The sequence below is a fragment of the Dermacentor andersoni genome, chromosome 6 (assembly GCF_023375885.2).
Source record: "Dermacentor andersoni chromosome 6, qqDerAnde1_hic_scaffold, whole genome shotgun sequence".
Classification (NCBI taxonomy): domain Eukaryota; kingdom Metazoa; phylum Arthropoda; class Arachnida; order Ixodida; family Ixodidae; genus Dermacentor; species Dermacentor andersoni.
In genome coordinates this window covers 26,086,121-26,107,576 of record NC_092819.1, presented here as the reverse complement: position 1 = coordinate 26,107,576, position 21,456 = coordinate 26,086,121, and the positions used below count along the sequence as shown (strand labels likewise).

The following is a 21,456-nucleotide window of genomic DNA, read 5'->3' as shown; positions in this document are numbered from 1 at the left end:
CAACACAGCCTCCGCTGTGGCAGCGGTTCGGGCTGTTCGGGTTTGAGGTGCTCTGCTGTTACTACCGGTCTGTACGGAAGGTGCGCAAGGACTTCCGCCACAACTTCACGTGCCGTGGTCGCTGTCCTAGCCGCCACCACCTGCCTTTGATCCGCTACGAACGAGCTATTTGTACGTATGCGTCCAAAGCTCGTGAGGAGCCAATCATCTCTCTAGATCTGCGGTATTTTGATTGACTGTAGCTGCTGCGTGTCGGCAGTGGTCGGCGGTACCAGCCACGTCAGGTTTACATGTTTACATGGCAACTGCGCGCAGCCACAGTCACTTTCGCTTGTAGTTCCTTGTGCCGTGCTAATTTACAATGCTTTTCCCGTAGAGCACGTTCAAGGTTCAGGATCGTCAAATTTTAGCTACCAATATTGCTACGCTCAGCCGCTTGTTATGGAGGGGCAGTACAATCTCCGCAGCCCAGGTGAGCATTTTTGCGCCTCTGATCGTGTCACCACTGTGACCGTTCGAGTGAATGTTTGATGTGCCCTGACGTTTTGCAGCCGTGAAGCGTCTTATGAGAGAGGCCCAGGAGCTCCACGAAGCGACGGAAGAATATTTTGCGCAACCATTGGACGTAAGGAAGTGCAGCTTGCGGCAGCTTCGAGGCACGCCTTTATGCTGAAAGTGCGCGTGTTGATTGCAGGATAATCTGTTTGAGTGGCACTTCACCGTGCGTGGGCCGCCGGAATCGGAATTTGAAGGAGGCATCTACCATGGCCGCGTAATTCTGCCCCCAGACTATCCCATGAAGCCACCGAGCATCATTCTTCTGACGGTGAGACGGCCGTCGTAATCTCATGACAGTTTCCTTACCGCTAGCGCTTATTCCAAATCGCCAGACAGCAACAGCTGTGAAAGTAATCGTTAATGCATGCCGTACCAATAAGGACGAACCTCTGCAATCGTTGGAAAGGAGCATGTCAGAACAAATGGTTATTATTCATTTGTTTATTACTGACATTGGATTTCTCATTTGCGTAAACAAATACGATTTCATGTGGCCACCAGCGATTTTGGATCAGCTGGTGCAGCTGCGGTCCGACTGCAGGCTTCTCCTAGTCCCTCGATTCATATGTTGTCTTGTTAGTAGATAAACTAGATGTGATCCTGGATATGAGCTTTAAGCAAATTCCCAGTATAGTTCTGACAGTTTAACATTAACTTTGCTTTTCAAATCAGCCTAATGGACGCTTTGAGACCAACAAGAAGATCTGCCTGAGCATCTCTGGCCACCATCCTGAATCATGGCAGCCATCGTGGTCTTGTGAGTGCATCCTGACATTTGCCTTTCACTCTTTGCTGAAACAAAAAGTATATTTGGGAAAACGTAAATTCGCTTGCCATATTGAGAGTGAAACATTATTTCTTAAAATGCTTAAATTGCCTTGTTGTTAATACTGATAATAATTATTTCTGTGTGCATGTTTCGTTTAACAATTCTTACCAAAAATGTTTCTTGGAAATATTAAATTGCAGCAGCATTGAAACTACCATATAAAGCACTAGAAACATAGAGGAAACTTTGCAGTAAAACCCTCTAGCTTATGCCTAATCTATACATAAAGTGATTATGCTTTGCTAATGGAAAAAGCTTTCATCATGCTGCTTGCTCCCATGTCGCTTTGATATATGATAGATTGGTGGGCTTAAATGTTGCAAAGTAAGAGAGGGGCTGTGTGATATGGTGTAATGGAGAGCTTTTAATGGAAATGCGGAAGCTTGAAGCTGTAGTTACTTGCGAGGAATTCAAAAAATTACTGGGCAAATATTGCTGTTTGGGAAAAGCACAGCTAGAATCAAAATAAGAATAATAAGTTCTGTTCATGAGAATGGTGTTGAAAGATAGGGTAGTGCAAGTCTACAAAAAAAATATGCATAAAGAAATAAATTTGTTATGGTACTTGTGCCCCCCTCCTCTGGCAGCATAGGACGTCATATGCTATAGGGGTACTTGATTTGAACAAGTTTATTCAGGCAAGCTCTTGAAGCAGGTCAAGTGAACAACAGCTAACTGACAGAAAAATATTACTGTGATCTAAAAAAAATGTGTTGCTTGTCATGACGTCTTTGCTGTTCCAAATTTGCTGTTCCTTGCATGTCAAGCCTAAAGGTAAATCATCATTAATAACTTGTATATCACACATTATGTGTGCGCTGAAGGGTATATTTAATAAAAGGCATGTCATGTCTGCGACATTTTTATGAAGTTTAAAGTGCACAGGTCTGCAGGTGTGAATCTCAGACATACTTTGTTCTAACACTGTTGATCACTTACGAGTCTCCATTTTCTTGCTAACTTCTGTTTTGTTGATCCTGTGACCGTTACAGTGCGCACTGCTCTGCTGGCAATCATCGGTTTTATGCCGACTCATGGGAGTGGTGCGATTGGGTCCCTGGATTACAGTCCCCAAGAACGGAAGCAGCTCGCAAAAAAGTAAGAGCGGGCTTAACCTGTCTTCCATGTTTTTCAAACTCTATTGTCCAAAGAAAAAATAATACACTGATCATTTTAGTACATGCTCTCTGGTTAATAGAGATGCAGCGGCTTTTAGTGTGGTCAATGTGATGTTAATGCAAACATAAAACACTGCAGAATGATGATGGTAATGATGACAGTGTTGTTTGCAACCTTCTGTGGGAATAAGAACTTCACAACCACATCTTCGCTGTGTCTTTTTATTTCAGAACTCTCTGTCCATTTATTATAATTGAGAAACTCTGGCATAAGCTTGCATAAAATGTTTATTCTATGAGGCAGAGTGAGCTGTGTAAAATTTTAAAGTGAAGAACTAGTTAGTCTGGTTGAGCTAGGTTAATCCAAGAACTCAACAAAGGTTTGTCTGGGGAAACCTCATGTTCTTTTGTTTTGTTCTAGATCTCAGACTTGGAGCTGCCCCAATTGCGGCCCTGTAGCTAAGCTGCTCAAGGAACGCTCACAAGAACCACAGGACATAGCTGCTGACAAGGAGGCAAGGGAGCAGGCTGCACAGATCATGTTCAAGGTGGTGGCACAGCGCACTTTGTTTTGACCTCTTACTGCTGCAGAATAGTATAGTGGAATCTTGTTGAAGTAGTATTAGGAGTAATAACATTTAACTACTGACATGGACTTTTTTCACTGACACAATTAACTCCCTTAAAAGTGAGTTATCAAACTTTAAGGTTAGTGTTTTTAACCAAGCCTTTTTGCACACACAATGACATATACAGCGATGCCATGAATAGCTACACATTAGTCACAAACCTGCTCTCTTTCAATGTCATTAATTCTGAGTGCAATTAGTTAATAACTAGATATTAGCTGTTGGGAAAAAAGTTCAGAAAACATTTCCTGTTTCTTTCCATGCAGTAAACCTTTCCGTCTGACAAAATGCAGCAGGTGCAGTGTATGCTGATGCAGCTGCAGCAGTGGATTAGCATATGTGGTGGGGTTTCTGACCTCCTTTAATCTCTACTCAGTCAATAGCAGAGTTGGAATGTGCAAGTGGCACCATGTCGTGAGTGAAATTGTGTTCAGTCAAATCCAGTTGTACTTTCACAGAATGCAGACATGCTTCCCTCAAGATAAGAAACAGTAGGCAGTGTTGCAAATGCGCAGAGCACCCTGCCGAAGGTGCTTTCTCCACTGGCTATACTGCGATTTTCGATGTCGCTTTCGCTGCGCAAAACTAATGTACTGCACGAGAAAAATTTATGCTCCAAGAGGTCGAGTTGCAGTGACATATGACATATCTAAGCCAGAGAAAATTGCTTCCTTCAAATCTGCATATCTCGTGCTGGGCATATATTGTGACATTACCATTACTGTTACTGCTCTAGGATGCCAGCGAGAGGCCTGGTGTGCCCAGGACTGCCGAAAGCAAGGCTACCGAGCAGATGACAATGTCGGCGACACTACCGCAGTCAAGCGACTCCAACAGCAAAGTGCAGCCATCAACCAACTCGGAGAAGAAAGCGGCAAGTGCAAGCAGCAGTGCCGCTAGCGACACGCCCGCTGCAGCTCAGGGCACCCAGTCAGCTTTGGCCACTGGAAGCACCACCGAGGATACGCCAGACATAATGAAACGCCGGCTCGCGGCAGCACGGATCTTGGCCCAGCGTGCCGAACGTCTGGCACAGCAACAACAGCCGCTCACTGCACTTGCCGAGGAAACAGGCACAGCAAATCGCACGACAAGGGCGAGCTCAGGAGACAATTTGCGCTTGGCATACAATGCAGCGATATGGCTTGTTGGCAGTGCCTTTGTGGGCCTGCTCATACGGCGCGTCTTTTTCTTGTGATTGGCGAGGACACAGCAATGCGGCTCGAACGTGACAGAAAGTGCTTGTGTCGTCACATGCGCTTTGTGCTTCGTGATCGTCAACATGTGCGTGGTGCGCTTGGCCACTGTCTGAAACAGCTGCTTTGAGTGGGTGGTGACAGAATGGCCTGCCTGCCTTGTGCAGTGAAATTGACTGAGTATTGCTGCAAGTGTGCCAGTTGTCGGTCGTCAATCTTGAAAAAAGGAAAGAAACTTGACTTTTTTAGGTGGTGATATGCCCTGTGCTGGTTCTGTCAGGTGATGCGACTTGCAGAAGCCAAGTGGGTTGCTAGGAGGGGCTCCTCGCGCTTGTGGCACCACAAAGAGACCTCTTGTGGTTCAAAATTCCACATTGCTCTTTTATAGGTGGCTGGTTTGCACTCCGGTGCAATAGTGAGAAATAAAATGCTGCTTCTCTAGCAAATGAGCTTCACGCTAGGGTTTAGTCCAAGAGAATGCATAATTGATGCGAGAGTGCTGCTGCATGATACAGCGAGCATTTAGTGTCCTTCATGTCTTGCTCAGCTGCATGAAACTTAGATATTTAGGAATCATCTTTAGCATATTATAAAGCTAAGTGCTAGTTATCTAAAGAAATATCCACAACATGTCAGGAAGCAATACCTCAAATTATGTGAGCCAGCTCAGGAGAATCTGTGGCGAGTTATGTAACCAACTGCCTCTCTGCACAGTAGATGCTAATTTGACTGAAGCATGCAAATAATGAAGGTATAAATATAAGGCATTACAGTGGGGCATTCAGCTGTGCTGTCACTGGCAAAATATACAGTAACCAGAAAACATCGAAAAAAAGTTCTAAAAGCCACTGTGCGTGACTGGAACCAGCTTTGTGCAGTATACCAGTTATGCTCAGAAGCAGCCATTCCACTGGGCCCAGTGCCAGTTTTTGTCATGTGCAGAGTGAATTTGGAACTTCTGGTAAAGACTGTACGCATGTCACCATGAATTATATGTATGTCATACCGGAAGGCACCAATGAGCCATTACCATTTCAAATGGCACTGTTGAGGCTGTTTTTTACGTGTGGGTTTCTCGTAAAGTATTAAAAAGAATGCATTCCTATGCTCAAGCAAATGCCCAAATAGTAACCTGGCATGGTGCCTCCCTCTTCTATCACAATGGATAAATGGTATTTTTCCATACCACCATGACCATTTGGCATGTTTTTGAGTGAGGCTTAAGGCCTTGTTGAGTTTGCTGGGTCAGCATGAGACCTTCAGGTGCCTACGCAGTGTAAGAAACGTAAGGGTTGGCCATAATAGTTTACGAGACACTATGGATCTGCGAAAAATTCTGATTCTAGCGATGGTTGGCTATGCGGTATGAATTCAAAGTTTCAATCTGTAGTAGTTTTACCGATCTACACAGCGGTCCATTAAATTAAAGTACTGCGCCTTAGAGGCCAACTGTAGTGAAAACTTTGACTGCATAGAAAGGCTAGTTTCTGATAGTGTAGCTATATAGCAGCCTGTGTGCAAAATTTTATGTTCGAAATACTAATAGTAATACTAATGCGTCACGAAGAGATTGCAAAAATGTTTTTCATACCAAAACTAAAGAACACCGCGAATCGCCGGAAATGATGCCGAACCTAGAACATTACACATGAGCGAATACTTAGCATGACCTTTGAAATTAGGCAGTGTTCACAGTGGGTTGAAGATTTTGAACGCAATGTGCTCGAATTCGCATCATGTCTGCTAATCACCAGGGGCACGCATCATCTGCTAAGGTGCTGATTAAAGGCTGTTTCTAAAAAAATTAGACAACGAGCCCTGCAGGTTTGTCACAATTACTACATGTACACCTACTACTCATTTCTAACGAATTTATGTCAAAGTGTAATTTCAATGCAGTCGGCCTACATTTGTCATGAAAGCAGTGCTCCGTAAACTTTTTTGGCCAAATGTACATCGTGTTAACATTTTTTAGACCTACACACGGAGTGATAAAACTTTCTCAATATTAAGGTTGTGTTATCAAGGCGCATTCACTTGATCAGTCAGTTTTTGTTGCTGCTGCACCTGAAGACTATTTCTTATCTACAGTCAGTCAAGGTATGATAGGTCGCATCAACAAAAGAATTCTGAATAAAGGTATTCTGCCAACACTGCCTACTGTTTGCAATTGTGCTGCGAGAAGGGTGTGCAAACAGCGACAAGACAATTATGCAGGGTGATAATTTTTAAGTTTTCAGAATGTTTTAAGATTGCCTTTGGCAGGTAGCATAAGTCTTGTCCTTGAGCTGGATTACTTGAAGAGAAGGACATTATTAATATGACAAATCGAAATGCATATTCATCTAATTAGCAAACATTAATTCATTACAAACGTCACATATTGCAATTTACAAATTGTAGCTGTTGAGTTTGAAAGATATATCTACTCGAAATGAATCTCGAGGATGACATCAGTTTCGAGATTTTGCCAATGTGTGGGACAAAATACATGGATAAAAATAAATGCATAAGAAAGCATTTTATTGAAAGAGAAAGTGGAACAACAGTGCATTTTTACAGCCAGTTTGATGGCGCATATCTCCAAACTGCTGTCATTCTGGGAATTAATTTCTAGTGGATAAGCCTTGCAAACAGACCGGCTACAATTAGTAAATTTCCATGTGTTGTAAGATAATTAAGAAGTTAATTAGTGAATTATTTTGTTAGTTGAATATCTGTTTAGATTTCTCATGCAAGTAATGGCCACCTCTGAATAATCCAGCTCAAGGACTAGAATCAGGTTATCTGCAACAGGAATTATTTAAAAATTCTGGAAAACTTAAAAATAATCACCCCGAATTAGATTGCAACTGATGCCATATATTCAATCAGTCACTTTCCAAGAAGACTTTCAGTGTTCATTCGTTGGATAAGCCAGCAGAAACGGTCCAATGAGATGCCATGCTGCATGTTGCATCATGCAAAAGAACTCCTGAAGGTGATCATCTTACAATCCAGTCCCTGTGCTGTTTTTTTAAATTTTGGTTTCTTAGTCTTGCACACATATTTCACGACATCAACATTACACACCATTGTAGTGAAATTCGTGTTTGTTGCATAACAAAGAGGCAGGCTTTCCCAGTTCTGTGATCACTTCAGTATGCGAAGCCATCTTGCAGAAAGAGAAAAGAAGTTTCGAAACTTCCCAAAAAGAAAAAGATAAGGACAAGAGACAAGCGCACTTGGTGCCATACTTACACAAGTTGTCACACAATCTAAAGAAAGTTTCCAATAGATATCACATTAATTTGCTTTTCAGTGCCCCATGTAAGCTGTCCTCTACATGCAATCATATAAAAAAGCGCGAAAGGCCCCTGTGCACCACAAATCACAAGTCCCATTTCACTGAGTGCGGAGCGCAACGTTATCTATCAGATACCGCTCAGCTGTGGAAAAACTTATATATGTCAAACGGGACAGTGTTTCAATGAAAGAGCTCGTCAGCACAGCGGTAACCTAAAGAATGGCTGTGGGAGTCATTTAGCAGGACACTGTAACAAGTGTCACTTCACTCCCATATTTGAAAAAACAAAATTCACATGGAAAGGGAAAGGTAAGAGGGAAAGGGAAATAGTAGAGGCTTATCACATTAGAAAGGAAGGAGATAAATGTGTAAGCACTCAGTCTTGCGTTGTCGGGAAAAGAAATAGCATTTTTGGATGAACGATTATGATGTTGGTGTATTGCAGATGTTTTTGCGACTGGGTGTGCGCATGCCTATGCTGAATAAGGTATAAATGGCTGGTGAATTTCAAGTAAACTTTCAGTTGGCAGTCAGCGCTTGCCTGTGGTGTTTGTTTCCTTGTGTCCTTGTTTTATTCGCGCTGTTTAACCTCAGTTCTAAATATGAACCAACTAGCCCTCATCAAGATCTTACTAATCAAAAAGAAAGTGCAGGGCCGAGATGCACTTGCCACAGTGGTGAAATGGACACCCGAGGCAAGTTCAGGGAAGCAAATGCAGAAAAGAAACGAATCTAGGCAGCAGGGCCAGATGAAAGCCAGATGGCTACTTGGCAGAAGCCCGCCTGGGAAGAGCCCACAGAATGAAAACAGGCGTGTTTCGAGACATCATGGCTCTCTTGGCTTGCTCAAAAGCTGGCCTTTTCAATGGATTATGGATATTACTCACAAACACCCTGGTAGTTCATTCCGATGGTACAACTCCGATGCCCAGTTCATACAATACCAGCTCCCATGTGTCGGGTAAGAGTGCTTTATTGATGACATTGTCTGCTGTAGATGTAAGGAGCGGTGACATGCTTCTAGTCTCTTGCTATAGATGTTGAAGGGAACTGTTCATCAATGCTGGTTTTGAAGTGCAGCATGGTATATTACTTCTCTCTAAGGTTGATGTGAGAAGGAGTTGAAATAGCTGCTCCTTGCCATATGAAAATAACAAGCTCTAGCTAGAATTTAGTTTCTTTCAAATGTAGTTGAACACTTGCCGTGCTGTGGGGTCCCCATCGCTACCCACTTTAACATATTTGGTGCAGTCACATGACACGAATATCATGCATCTTTTGCTTGCCTCTCGAATCGAGTCTTATTTTGTTCAGCGGAATTGTATAAGAGGTGCAATAATTCAGCCTTTAAGCACAAAAAAAGCTGTTCTTTTCTGACGGGGCTTGAGAAAAACTGGCAATTACAAGGGTACTTGAGTTGCTTGTGTTTGACTTGGTTTCCTTGAGTTGTTGAAGACATATGGGTTGAACTACAAGTGGCGGCCAAGAAGCACTGGTGTGAGAAGGATACGCAGCCTACTACAGAAGAATGCAAAGTTTCTTTAAAATGTTTTTTGCTGAAGCACCTGGCATGGTTCAGATATGGATGCAACAGCTATATAAAGTGGCTATGAATAATAAATGATCAAACAGCTCATCAGCACTATTGTTTGTCATTCTCCCTGCCTTTTCATTTTACAGTGAAGCTGTATATTGTTAGCCGATTCCTCCGCCCATCTGTCACCTGTACGCCGAAAACTCCTCCGGTGCAACTCCATGCGCATGCACAAAAAAGAAGAGAAAGAGAGGCTCGCGATTGGCTGCGCGAGTAGTGACATTTTTGCTCTCCGTCGCAGCCGAGCACGTGTGCAGCAGTTTCTCCCCAGCTCTGAAATGGGTAGGTCACGCGTCATACGTACTCCTGAGGAGCAGGTGGCTTCCAATCAGCAACGCCACGAGCAGAACTGGGATTGTGCCGATGCTGCAGCCTGAGCACAAGAACAGGCTCATGCAGCCAAGCGCAAGCAGCAACTGCATACCGAGAATCCAGCAGTCTACCAAGCCGTTGTTTAATGAACCGTTGGGATTAACCCAGTGATAAATACAAGGCCCGCACGTTTCAGCTTTGCTGGTTAACCATATGTATGAAGTGCTTGGGTGGTGATTTTTTTACATGCATTATGTTACGTGCATTACATGTATTATTCCATGCATGTGGAACCGTGCCTTTAAACGGGCAAAGGGAAGAGCTTTGCTGCTTTGAAGCTGCTAAATTACCAGGTGTTGTTGCCATACATAACTTATTACAAACTTTATCACTCTGAAAGATGGCGTGCCATATAGTAAAATGTAGAAATTTTCAGATTGGAACAGTTTGTGCATGCACACCAGAGAAAAGCCTGCAAGTGTGCTCGTGTTCTGGACTTGTTAATTGGACATATAAACAACTGGTTTCATCATTAACTACATTGGCAGACACCTACCATATTTACTTGAGTAAGACCTTATTCAATTCAATTTATTTCCCAGAAGCATCTGGACGGCTTCCTGGCTAAAAGCTGCTAGAGCAGCTTGACAAAAGGCGCAGGAAGCTGTTACAAGGCATAGTGCACAAGACACATAAAAAAACAGGTATAATTGCAAGCAATGGAAACAAACACGATTTCAGTTTAAGAAATCAGTTTTACAATATAGGCCAAAGATCGGCAAATTAAGTATTGAAAGAAAGAAACAAAGTTGAGAACAGGTAACGAAAAGACACAAAGTTGAAGTTCATTTTCAAGTGCACTGTACGCAATCAGTAGGCATGAAAACACGAAATAAAAAAAACAATATGACTTACAACACGATACATAAGCAATAGCAAACACTCTGTGCATAAATAATACACAATAGGCCAGAAACACAGTATCAAACCGAAAGGTCACTCACAATACGCTGGATCTTTTATTTAGTTACAATTGCACAACATATGTTCGAAGCTGTCTTCTACTATATCCAGCAGTATTTTGGTGCTTATTAAGTGTTAGGGGAACATTGTGAGCCAGTGACTGAAATTTGTAATTCGTACGAAAATGTGGTGTCGCCCACATATCAGCGCAGCGCGTTTTAACAGTCGACGAGTAACGTTGTAACGATGCCAGAGAAGAGAGGTTATAAACAACTTTAGTTGATGAAAAATTAAACAACTGCAATAACCGAAATTCATACATTTTATCCACACGAAGTAAATTATGCTCTAGAAATGCTTCTTTTGTGGTATCTGTGCGTTCAAGATTTGAAATTTGTCGTATAATTCTTTTTTGTATGGTAACAATCTTACTTATATTAGTTTTAGTTGTGGTAGCCCAAACCAGGTTGCAGTAGTTTATGTGTGAATAAAACAGAGCGTTTTTTCAAATTCTTGTCAGGGTGTTGCTCCTAGCTTGAGTCGTGTATATGACCACCCACTAAAACTGTGGACGAAGTCGCGAAATGATGTACAGGTGTGAACAGTGGCTACATGCTGCACACACATTTATTCAAGATTCGGCACCACTGATAAAGTTCTACTACACTATTCACCGCTACTATTACCGATCTCACTTACGTTGTCACTACAGCTTACGATCCCTCATTGGCACACTTCCAAAGTGAGGGGGTGCCGATCTTACACAGGCAAGTATGGTATGTGCTTTCTTCAGTGAGCCATTTTGGAGTCAATTGAGTTAACCTGATGGCTCTACTCTGTTTGCTTTAGTTAAAGGTAATGTGAGGCTTGATTATGTGTGCTAAGCAGCACCACAAAATAGGCGGACTGATTACCACAGGCAGAGAGTTTCCGCTGTTGGAGATGCTCTTGGAACAGGGGCTCCTGCAGCTGCCTCGTCTCCTGAGAGACCAGGAATCTCGTTCCCAAGAGCGGTGGCGGGCTGTTGATCAGCGCCTACAACAGCAGTTTGATGCCATGGAGGCGCGTCTAGCCCTACGCCTAGAGAGTCTCAAAGGGGATGTCGCAAAGGCAAGCAATATGTTCTCACACAAAGTATACGGTGTCTTTTTTGTAAAGGAGAGTCGTGAAGGAACAAGGGCTTTTGCCGATGCTCATACTGAAGACCAGCTCTTGACAGCTGCACTTTTAGTGAAATGTTGTCTTGTATTTTATGCTTGAAACTTGGCACCAGTTTAAGCCAGGCACATGAGAGAAATGGACATGATGAAGGCCCGTTTGCATTGCTGGTGAAGTTGAAGGAACCTCCAACACATTATTACTCTGATGTCCCAGGGTGATGCTTCCACGGTGCAATGAACTAACTAGAATAAATAATACTGCTATATGCAAAAAAAGTAAAATGAAGTACATGTCACAAAATGACGGACACAAAAATGTGCAGAAGGCCTTAAGATTTGCTTGTGACCAATACACTTTCCTGTAATAGTTGAATAGACCAAAACATTTTGGCCTATGTTTCTGCACAACATTCTTACGGAAAGCTTGGGATGCTAAAGTTACTGTTCAAATTGTTTCTTGTGGTGTCTTAGAGTGAGGACATTTACGAAGCAGCTGGCCTGATAATAAATAACTTTGATACAAAAGAGGCACAAGAACTAACTTGAAATAAGACATGAAAATACAGCAACAGCACCTAAAATTTTGAGACCATAGCATCAACGAAGCAGTGGAGTTTGAGAGCACATTACAGTTTACATTCAAAGAAGGTGCATTAATTTAGAAACAGAAAGGTAACGTGACCTTGTGGGTGCTGTTACTAATTTTTCAGGCTGCTCCTCACATGAGCCCTGCTGTGCTTTAATTTCAGTGACTGTTTGGCCATGCCTAACCTAACTGTAGTTGTAATAGATGCCTGAAGACATACGTACAACTTTGCTGAATGATGTGTTACTGAACGAAAAAGTGTGGCACCGTTCTCAAAACTAGGGCCTTGCACTGAATGAACTTCTCCGCGAAGATGTTGAACAGCTCCAGCGTGAGCAAACCGCCTGTCATCAGCATCAGCAGAGGTGTTCCGGTGAGCAAAGTGTACGTCGTAGCCTCGCCAGCATGCATGCCAGCCTTCAACAGCTGCAGCAAAACATTACCGAGCTACTAAAGGATGTCAGGCAAGTATGTATTCACAAAGGTGTATGTGATACGTTACAACACAGATTTGGCAGCTGTTGATAGGCACATATCATATTTATAAGTGGGGTATAAAACAGCTGATCTTTATTTATTTGGCAATACCAACAAACTCCAGTCCACCAAGCTAAACAAAAAAGACATTGCTTAGACAGAAACATGTAGATGTCTCTTTGGTTTGTCGTCCCAAACTGCCTAGGACTGCCTCAGGTGCTACTTTCAGCCAATGAGCATTGGTATATGAAGCTTCTTGGACAGTCCTGGGCAATCAACAACAAATCAAAAAGACCCACTGCATCATTATTGAGGTTGAAAGAAAACTGAAATGACATGATATAGAAGGCAAGAATTATTTTAATCTAAGCTTCTTAAAAAGGGTTAACTGTCAGTGCCATCAACAGACTGACATTTAAAGCCTGTGGTATGTTCCTATTTCTAAAACAACTGATGCTGCCTTTTTTAATGAGCCAACAAAGTGCGCACACAAACTTTTATAAAAAGCTTTTTATGTCGGATGCAAAACTCGACTCCTTACAACTCAACTAATGCAACATGACGTAGTTTGTGGCTTAGCGCCCCATTGGTTCTTTTAGATAGCAGTTCAAAGAGGCAACTAGTGCACAGCAAGCCTAAATGGCCTCATGTGCTCAGCAAATGAGAAAATGCAAGAAGAAAATCCAGTGTTGCATGTGAAGCATTGAGTGATTGAGAGGCATATAGGATGTTACACACCACTACCTGCATGGAAATTTCAAGAACGCTAGCAATTTTTCCATTGATCTTGCATCCGATAAAGCTTTCACACTGTGCTATTTTGGTCAGCCTCTGATGGCCACCCTTCAAGTAATGTCACATTTTTACACAAACACATGCACTCTTCTAAGCTCTCCCGTCCCCTCTCTACCTCTACCAGCTGATTGGCTTCCCACACTTCACACACACACACTTTTCTCCACTTTGACGCTTCTAATGCTAATGCATTAATATGCACTGCACAATTTGCTGATAGGTCAAGCAATGCTTCATATATAAAGGAGGTATATCATACCTTATACTGCAAGAGACACACTGCAGTGCTAACACAAGCATTGTTCCACACACAACTTTGCTTTAGTATCAGAACCAGCCACTGATGGCATTAAAAGGCACCACTTCAACACGCACTCTAGCAACGAGAGCAGAGCCATAGCACTTCCTCACTCAATGCCATTGCATATTGTGTCGCATGAAACGTAACGCTTGCTTTCAAACATGCACAAGAATCATTGAAAATAATTAGAAAATTTTAGACTAAACATGCTTTACCAGAATACAGGAACAAAGTGAGGTGCTGGCGACATCTTGAAACCTTTTGCTGAACCAAATTGTGTGAACATTTTATTGCATACATTTTGCGTAGCTGTTTTCTTGTACCAGTTGGTGTAAAGGCTCCTGCAGTGATGCAAACTTCCTAATTATTGTACACCTCATCTGCCAAGAAGTGCCATGTAGCAGGAAAATGTGCCACTGCATACTGGTGTAACACACAATCACGAGATGTGCTCAACACAAGGGGCATCTTGCAATGGTATGTTAAACACCGCTGCTTGTGTCAGCCATAGTAATCCAGAGAAAACAAAGACGTTTGCAAGATCTGTTCAGGCTAAAACTCTCCGACAGCACATACGATAAAATGCTTCCGTTCTTGTGTTCCCAGGTACATCCACAATCACACCTTCCTGGTAGCAACACACAAGCAGCTGCTAGACGCAGTGAGCCACTTGGAACAGTCGTCTAGCCACCTCCAAGTGTCCTGCACGAGTACAGTGCAAGCTACGAGTGTGCAGCTACCCCTAGATTGCTGGGATGTGCTGCAAGATGGCCACAACTCATCGGGAGTCTATCGTATCCAGCCATCTGGTTCTCCAGAAGCCATCACGGTTTACTGCAACATGGACAGTGATGGTGGAGGGTGGACGGTAAGCACTGACAACAAAGCTTGTCCTAAAGCAATTATGTCATGTCCCATTTATATATATTTAAAGGGTGGCCCAGCTAACTTTCATCATCATCATCATCAGCCTGGTTACGCCCACTGCAGGGCAAAGGCCTCTCCCATACTTCTCCAACAACCCCGGTCATGTACTAATTGTGGCCTAACTTTAGCCAGAGTTTAAAGATATGCAAATGCGGTGTAGCTGGACAAAACGAAGGTGATGTTTTTTGCTGTCACTTGGAGATAACTCATTTCTTTAATTCCACCTAAATAGTCTTAATTGATTAACCAACTTCTCAAATAGTATAATTAGATGCAAAGTGTCATGGAGAAAATTGTAGAGTGACATGAAGAACTCTGGATACAGCTTTCTATTGCTCAATACCTGCTACGTAAAGGTGTCTTTCCAAGCATGAAAGAAGCCCGCAAATGCATGCAAAATTGCCATGTGACTGGCTGCTTGAGGCACGTTGCGTGTATTCGCAGGCTTCTTTCATGCTCGAAAAAACACCTTTATGCAGTGCGTATCGTGTAAAAGAAAGCTGCATTGGGAGTTTTTCATGTCGCTCTACAATTTTCTCAGTGACACTTTTCATAGAATTATAATATTTGAGAAGTTGATCAATTAATTAAGACTAATTATGTAATTAGGTAGAATGAAAAAAATAATCTGAGTATCTTCAAGCGATGACAAACAAAATTACCTTGGTTCTGTCAAACTACATGGCATTCACATACTTTTAAACTCTGCCTAAAGTTAGCTGGGACACCCTGTACATATATATAGTGCAAAGAGGCGTTCAATGGGTCAACTTGTAGTTGAAACTTAAAATGAAGGCTTCTATGCCCTTGATAAAAGTGCTTCTTCTGAATATTTTCGTGAATTAGGCAGTATATCTTTGACAATGCTTCACTGTGCCTTCATTTTAAGTGTATATATATATAGTGAGCGATGCTATAAAGTAAACAGAACAAATATTTATTTTCAACAGTTCCAACCTGTGTACTGATCATCAGTGTTTACAAGAAAATGGCACCTTGGCACTGATAGGGAAGACAGCAGGCTACATGCCCAGTCATTTTCAGATACATCAACCGAAAGTTACGGTTGTGACAGTGATTTACTCTTTCTAGGTGCTTTGCTGGACCTCAGCTGGACCACAAAGTCGCCGGAACAGGCCGTGCCTTGTACACGTGTAATGTGAGACGGTGTTACTTTACACAAGTTGCCTCTTTTCTGTCTCCCTTCCAGGCCCCTTCTCTACTCTGCCCCCCATCGCCCTATTCAACTTGCCCTCTCTCTCGCTACAACGGCGACACATGTACCGGTGCTGCACAGTAACCGCTTTCTCCCTTCTTGCCTCGTGTCAATGGAAACCTAGATACCGCTATTCTCCCTCCTGTGCCCTTCCGCGACTTATGTCTCCCTCTTCCTCTTTTTCCTTTTTTTCTTCCTTTTTTCTCACTGGCCTTCTTGCCCTACATAGATAGGACTCCACCTTCCTTTTGTCCTGCATCATTGCCAATAAGGCAGCTGTGAATCTTCCAAAGCACCTAGAAGGAGTCAATCACTGTCACAACTGTCGCTTTTGTTTGATGTATCTGAGAACGACCGGCCATGCAGTCTGATGTCTTCACTATCAGTGCCAAAGTGCCATTTTCTTGTAAACCCTGATGAAGATCAGTCCACCGGTGAAAACTATTGAAATTAAATACTCGTACCTATATATATATATATATATATGTATGTATATATATATATATATGTGTGTGTGTGTGTGTGTGTGTGTGTGTGTGTGTGTGTGTGTACGTGCACGCATGTGCTGTCTCAGTCACTTGCAGCCCATGATGAAAGAAAGAGAAAAGCAGTGCTAGCATCCACATCATAAAGTGAGACCACCCACTTCCTGCCATTTAAAGCTTGTCTCAAATTATGGCATTTTTGACGATACAGCCTTGCACAATACACCAATGAAGGGCAGTTGAAATGACAGAACGCTAGGAAAGAGGGAGCGACATGTGCCAGGCAGATTCTGCGAGGGCAAGCTGTTAAGGTGAGAATACTGGTGCCCTGATGCATGCTTTCTGGAACAGTTCTGGAATACTGTTTAATGCACCACTGTTTTGTTATCGGCGCAATGACACAAGCCATTGTGCACAGAAAATCTTATATCACATATAATACAGTAGCATGCTCTCATGCAGAGGTGGCCGATATTCACTGCAGTACAGCACAACTGCAACAATGCAGGTCGTGCAACGAAGGTTCGATGGAAGCACAGATTTCCAGAGAAGTTGGACCGACTACAAGTATGGGTTTGGCAACACAGCATGTGAATTTTGGCTAGGTAAGCTCATGCACCACTGCAAAATTAATTCAAAGTGAAACCAAGAAAGCTGGCAGTTACCTTTAAACATTAAAATTTAATTCTGGGGTTTTACATGCTAAGACTACAATCTGGTTATGAGGCACACTATAGCCAGGAATTCCAGCTTAATTTTGACCACCTGGGGTTCCTTATTGTGCACCCAATGCACGGCACGTAGGTGATTTTGCATTCTGATGTGCCCAGGCCATGGCCACTGAGGTACCACTGCGGGTGTTACTCCATTTTCTGTTGCAGGAAATAACCAGATCCATCATTTGACATCTCAGAGGCTGTACCAAGTCAGGGTCGACCTAGAAGACTTTGATGGACAACACACACATGCCCTGTATGCTTACTTTGCCATAGGAAGTGAACGTGAGAAGTTTGCACTCAAGCTACTTGGTAAATACGAAGGTGGAGATGCAGGTGAGTCAAACACTGCCTGTTATACATATTGAATGTTCTGTTTGGTATGAGAAACAAATGTTAACCAATCAAAGCTAAATTTTCACAATGACATCGGTGCTCTGATGACCAGACTACTCTAGCCACAAATAATCAGCAATATATAATAGCTTTGCAACAGCAATACACATAACCGTAAAAGGAAACTAAGAAGGAGCACAAAGGCTGGATTGGTAAATTACACTTCTGAAACACAATTCAGGACTAAATTGTTTTTCAATAAGCAAGAATCACACTGCATTCTAGAGGAACCGAAGAGCCAATCTAGCAAGTTTTTGAAAACAGCTTCTGTTGTTGTTGAAGATTCGACCCATCTACCAGATGGAAATTGCCAACTTCATTAGTATGATTCAAGGTTATGGCCACTCCAAAAATATATTTAGCATTCAGCTGAACTGCCAGGCAGTGATAACAAGTATTACAGGTAGATTTTCAATAGTTTCTTCGGTTTATGTTCAACTCCAAATAAGGTTTTATGAGACTAACTTGTCTCATCAATAGTGCTATGGCAGGCGTTATTGGATCTTACATTATTTTTCAACAGTGTCCTAAAAAAATATATTAACAAGGTTATGCAGTAATCTGTTCTGTTTGGCTAAATCAGTTATAATGTCAATGTATGTCACGTAACATAAAGGGGATGGCCTGAGCGCGCATGCTGCAATGGCCTTCTCGACGTGGGATGTCGACAATGACCAGTGGGGTGACGGAAGCTGTGCCAGAGAACACGAGGGGGCATGGTGGTACAACCAGTGCGGCAGCAGCAGCCTTAACGGGGACTACCTTCAGGTAACAGGCCTCAGATAATTCAGGTTAAACTATAATTTAGATTCTGGCTCACCCTCCAGTGCAGAGTGCACAACTGTCTACAAGTAGTTACTGAGGACGGCAAACTGTAGAGTTTTACATATTAATGTAAAAGGAGTATATGAAGCAAACGCTGGTATTACGAAGCACATCATATTTCAATTATAAGTCATGTCCTGCTCAACTGTACTCAAGTTGTCAATTAACCAGTTGCTATTGTCTTCAAACAATGAGGTGCATAGTTTCATTTAAAACGCTGTCTATGAGCCGTCAGTAAATCCTTGCAAACAAGTGCTGCTAGCTGTGTGTAATGCAGTGCATGACAATTTCGAAATGAAGTTGTGACTTCGCACATTTCGTGATTAGCCATTATATCAGTGTGGTAAAAAGAGATGACCTTTAAGGCATGCAAGCACACTCACCTATGCAAAATGGGACAGAGCATATAAAAAGCTGCCCAGCAAAGCATTTTGGAAGCAGCAAACCTTCAGTGCAACGTCTGGGTATAAGTCTCAACATGCAGATGAGGCATGTGGCTAACAAATTTGATCAGTCATCCAAAGCTGAACAAACCAACATGTTGTATGAAGAAAATGTTGCGCTTCAACACAGATCACAGGGTGGAAGTTCAGATGTGCACTCACAAACATTTTTGTGAAAGTACCGATATCACACAGTCTACCTTAATATTACAAATGATTAGCAGTGCTAATCCATGTTCCAATCCAATTACATGTTCTGTAAATCATAGAATTTACATGTCAACCTAGTCACTATTCATTCAAAAGCGATTTATACACGAAATATACTTGTGAAAGATCGTGAAAAAAAAAATTCACAAACAATTACGATACTCCCTAATGTGAATTTTGAGTACAGCTGTTAAGGTGTTTTGAATTTGCGATAAACTGTGGTAAAGAATTCGATTCTTGATGACAGGGTCGTCCTCTTGGCGGCGACGCTGAGCCTCTGCTTGGGCAGCTCGTTTAACAGGAGTGGCAGAGAAAGCATTTCCACCGGTTGTGTCCCTCATTATTCTGAAGGAAAGCGTGAACACGGGAACGCGTGGCTTGCGCGGAGCGCATTCTCTAGCAGCAGTGGCACAGGCGAAGTAGTGCATGTGCAATGGGTCCGAAGCCCATGCCAGCACTTTATTTCCATATATGGTATCGGTGGGAGCGCTTGCTGCATGCCTGGTTGCCGCCGTGGAGCATGTCTTGCGTGGCAACCCACTTTCCCCCTCACCCTCTTGCTGCTCTATGCTCCTCCACTTTTCTCCCGATGCTTCTGCTGCATCCTCATCGTGCTCTCTTCGCTCTCGCTGTCTTTCATCCCCCACTGTGCTCCGCGGCCGCTCATTTATGCTGAGGGACGCTGATGCTGAATGCAGGAATGGGCACCTAAGAGCTGTGCTCCAAAATTAGCACTCCAATCCTTTGTTTTTCTAAATCTCATATTGCAGGGGCCTGGCCAGCTGCAACTCCAAGCACCTTACTGGCTTCCTTGGCCTTCTGTACTACGAAGCTCTTCAATCATGCTGCGGCCTGCACACGGAAAACTCAATGGACCAGAGCAGAGTTCCAAGGCTGCTACAACGCAAACAGACTGAGTTTCAGTGAAAGTCTTAGACGAGAAGACAGGCGCTGACAATTTGGAAGTTTGCTACCATCATCATTGCCCCATCAAAGGCCCCATTCGCACATATAAAGTGTAGCCCAAGCTTTATTCAAATGTGCTTTACCTTTAATAGGACAGTAACCAGAAAAATTATGCGAGCTGTATTAGTAAAATGCCCTTCTACAGCAACAAAAAAGCCACTCTTGCCATTGAAAGAAGCTTGGTAAGCCAGAAAATACATGAGAACAAAGGACAGCTGGCGATGCCACCTTTAAGTTCCCACACCAGCTCGCCATCACATTATGGATTTTGATGATGTCTGCTCAGGCTTACTTAAAATTTTAATGGTAAAGATGGATGAAATTTAATAATAAAGGAGCGAACGGTGGCACTTAACAAGTTTCAGCAACATTAACTAAGCCACAATGGCCCAACTACAAAGAAAATATATATATACTTTTAAATGAACGACGTTACACTGATGTACTACTGCTGGAGTTCTGGCACAAAATAAAGAACAAAAAACTTTAGATCAGGACTGTGACCTTAATTTTCTCTTCTGATAATCAATCTATTATCGTGAAATTAAAAAAAACATTGAGTCTCGAAGGGATACTTTATCAGTTTACAAACTGACATTCTGTTTCTATTTATGACCCTTTAGAAAAAATCGGCACATTCAAATCGTCGTTTCAGATCACTACAAAGGTGGTGCGATACAGCAACTAAGTTTCACTGCAACCATAAAGAACCTTCAAAGGCAATAATAGTGCCATGTCATTGCTGCTAGACTTGGCATTGTAATACAGCTTTAAAGCCATGTTACACGACTTTCGTAGCACCTCCAAAGCGTACATAAACGACCTATTGAATGTGACACATTACAGGATCAGGATCTCCGAGCGCACTGCCATCCAAATTATTTAATTCTAAAATAATGACACTATCTTTTCAAAACTTCCTGATGTATGCGCACAATGACGTCTTCATCTGTTACAGTATCATTTGCTGTGTTTTCTGAAGTGCATGCACAGACAGTAACTACTTCCCGAGTCAGCATGGTGCACAGAATCCTGTACATTGCGAAGCACGAATTTTGCACGATAGCCCAGTGGCCAGCGTGTCTCACACCCAACTGCACATTGCCGCAAGGGTACGAGCCCCGGTGGCAGTGGTGGGTGTGGGCAAAGCCGAGGATAAGGAGCGTAGGTTAGGGCGTGTTCTCAAGGAGATGGCTTGATGATGACACAATGATGGTGGTGTAATGGAGAGGACCAACAGGCACAGCAAACCCACTTCTGAGCTTTGAACTGCTGCCATAGTATAAAATAACACCTGCCAAAGCTGGACCCAAGCAGTTTAACTCTGTTCGGCTGACAGCTTGTTGCGTCTGCCTAAATTTTCTTAGCAGCCTTTCGCCTGTTTTTCTTCCTTTCACGTTCTTGCACCTGGGGCTGCATTCTCAATCAAACTCCGGCAGTATCGCTTTCGATGTACTCCCATCAGCAA

General features: G+C 42.7%; 2 protein-coding genes across 2 annotated transcripts; both read left to right on the top strand.

Moving 5' to 3' along the window:
- The first annotated feature begins 79 nt into the window (after positions 1-79).
- Positions 80-6,481, top strand: LOC126521719 (ubiquitin-conjugating enzyme E2 J1-like). The gene is made up of 8 exons (XM_050170460.3): positions 80-171; positions 377-472; positions 552-625; positions 695-826; positions 1,231-1,315; positions 2,380-2,485; positions 2,927-3,053; positions 3,871-6,481. The coding sequence occupies exons 2-8, from the start codon at positions 442-444 to the stop codon at positions 4,330-4,332; spliced, it is 1,017 nt and encodes a 338-aa protein (XP_050026417.1). The 5' UTR covers positions 80-171; positions 377-441; the 3' UTR covers positions 4,333-6,481.
- Positions 6,482-6,582: 101 nt separating this feature from the next.
- Positions 6,583-20,477, top strand: LOC126521572 (techylectin-5B-like). The gene is made up of 7 exons (XM_072288652.1): positions 6,583-11,595; positions 12,514-12,695; positions 14,411-14,672; positions 16,941-17,037; positions 17,314-17,484; positions 18,161-18,312; positions 19,793-20,477. The coding sequence occupies exons 1-7, from the start codon at positions 11,359-11,361 to the stop codon at positions 19,937-19,939; spliced, it is 1,248 nt and encodes a 415-aa protein (XP_072144753.1). The 5' UTR covers positions 6,583-11,358; the 3' UTR covers positions 19,940-20,477.
- Positions 20,478-21,456: the final 979 nt, after the last annotated feature.

What these genes read in the sequence shown, in the direction of transcription:
- LOC126521719 (XM_050170460.3), top strand. Translation starts at nt 442, where the DNA reads ATGGAGGGGCAGTACAATCTCCGCAGCCCAG. An exon ending in ATTTTGCGCAACCATTGGAC is followed by an intron (nt 626 to 694) that starts GTAAGGAAGTGC and finishes TGTTGATTGCAG; the next exon opens with GATAATCTGTTTGAGTGGCA. An exon ending in CGGAAGCAGCTCGCAAAAAA is followed by an intron (nt 2,486 to 2,926) that starts GTAAGAGCGGGC and finishes GTTTTGTTCTAG; the next exon opens with ATCTCAGACTTGGAGCTGCC.
- LOC126521572 (XM_072288652.1), top strand. Translation starts at nt 11,359, where the DNA reads ATGTGTGCTAAGCAGCACCACAAAATAGGCGGACTGATTACCACAGGC. An exon ending in GAGCTACTAAAGGATGTCAG is followed by an intron (nt 12,696 to 14,410) that starts GCAAGTATGTAT and finishes TTGTGTTCCCAG; the next exon opens with GTACATCCACAATCACACCT. An exon ending in ATACGAAGGTGGAGATGCAG is followed by an intron (nt 17,485 to 18,160) that starts GTGAGTCAAACA and finishes CGTAACATAAAG; the next exon opens with GGGATGGCCTGAGCGCGCAT.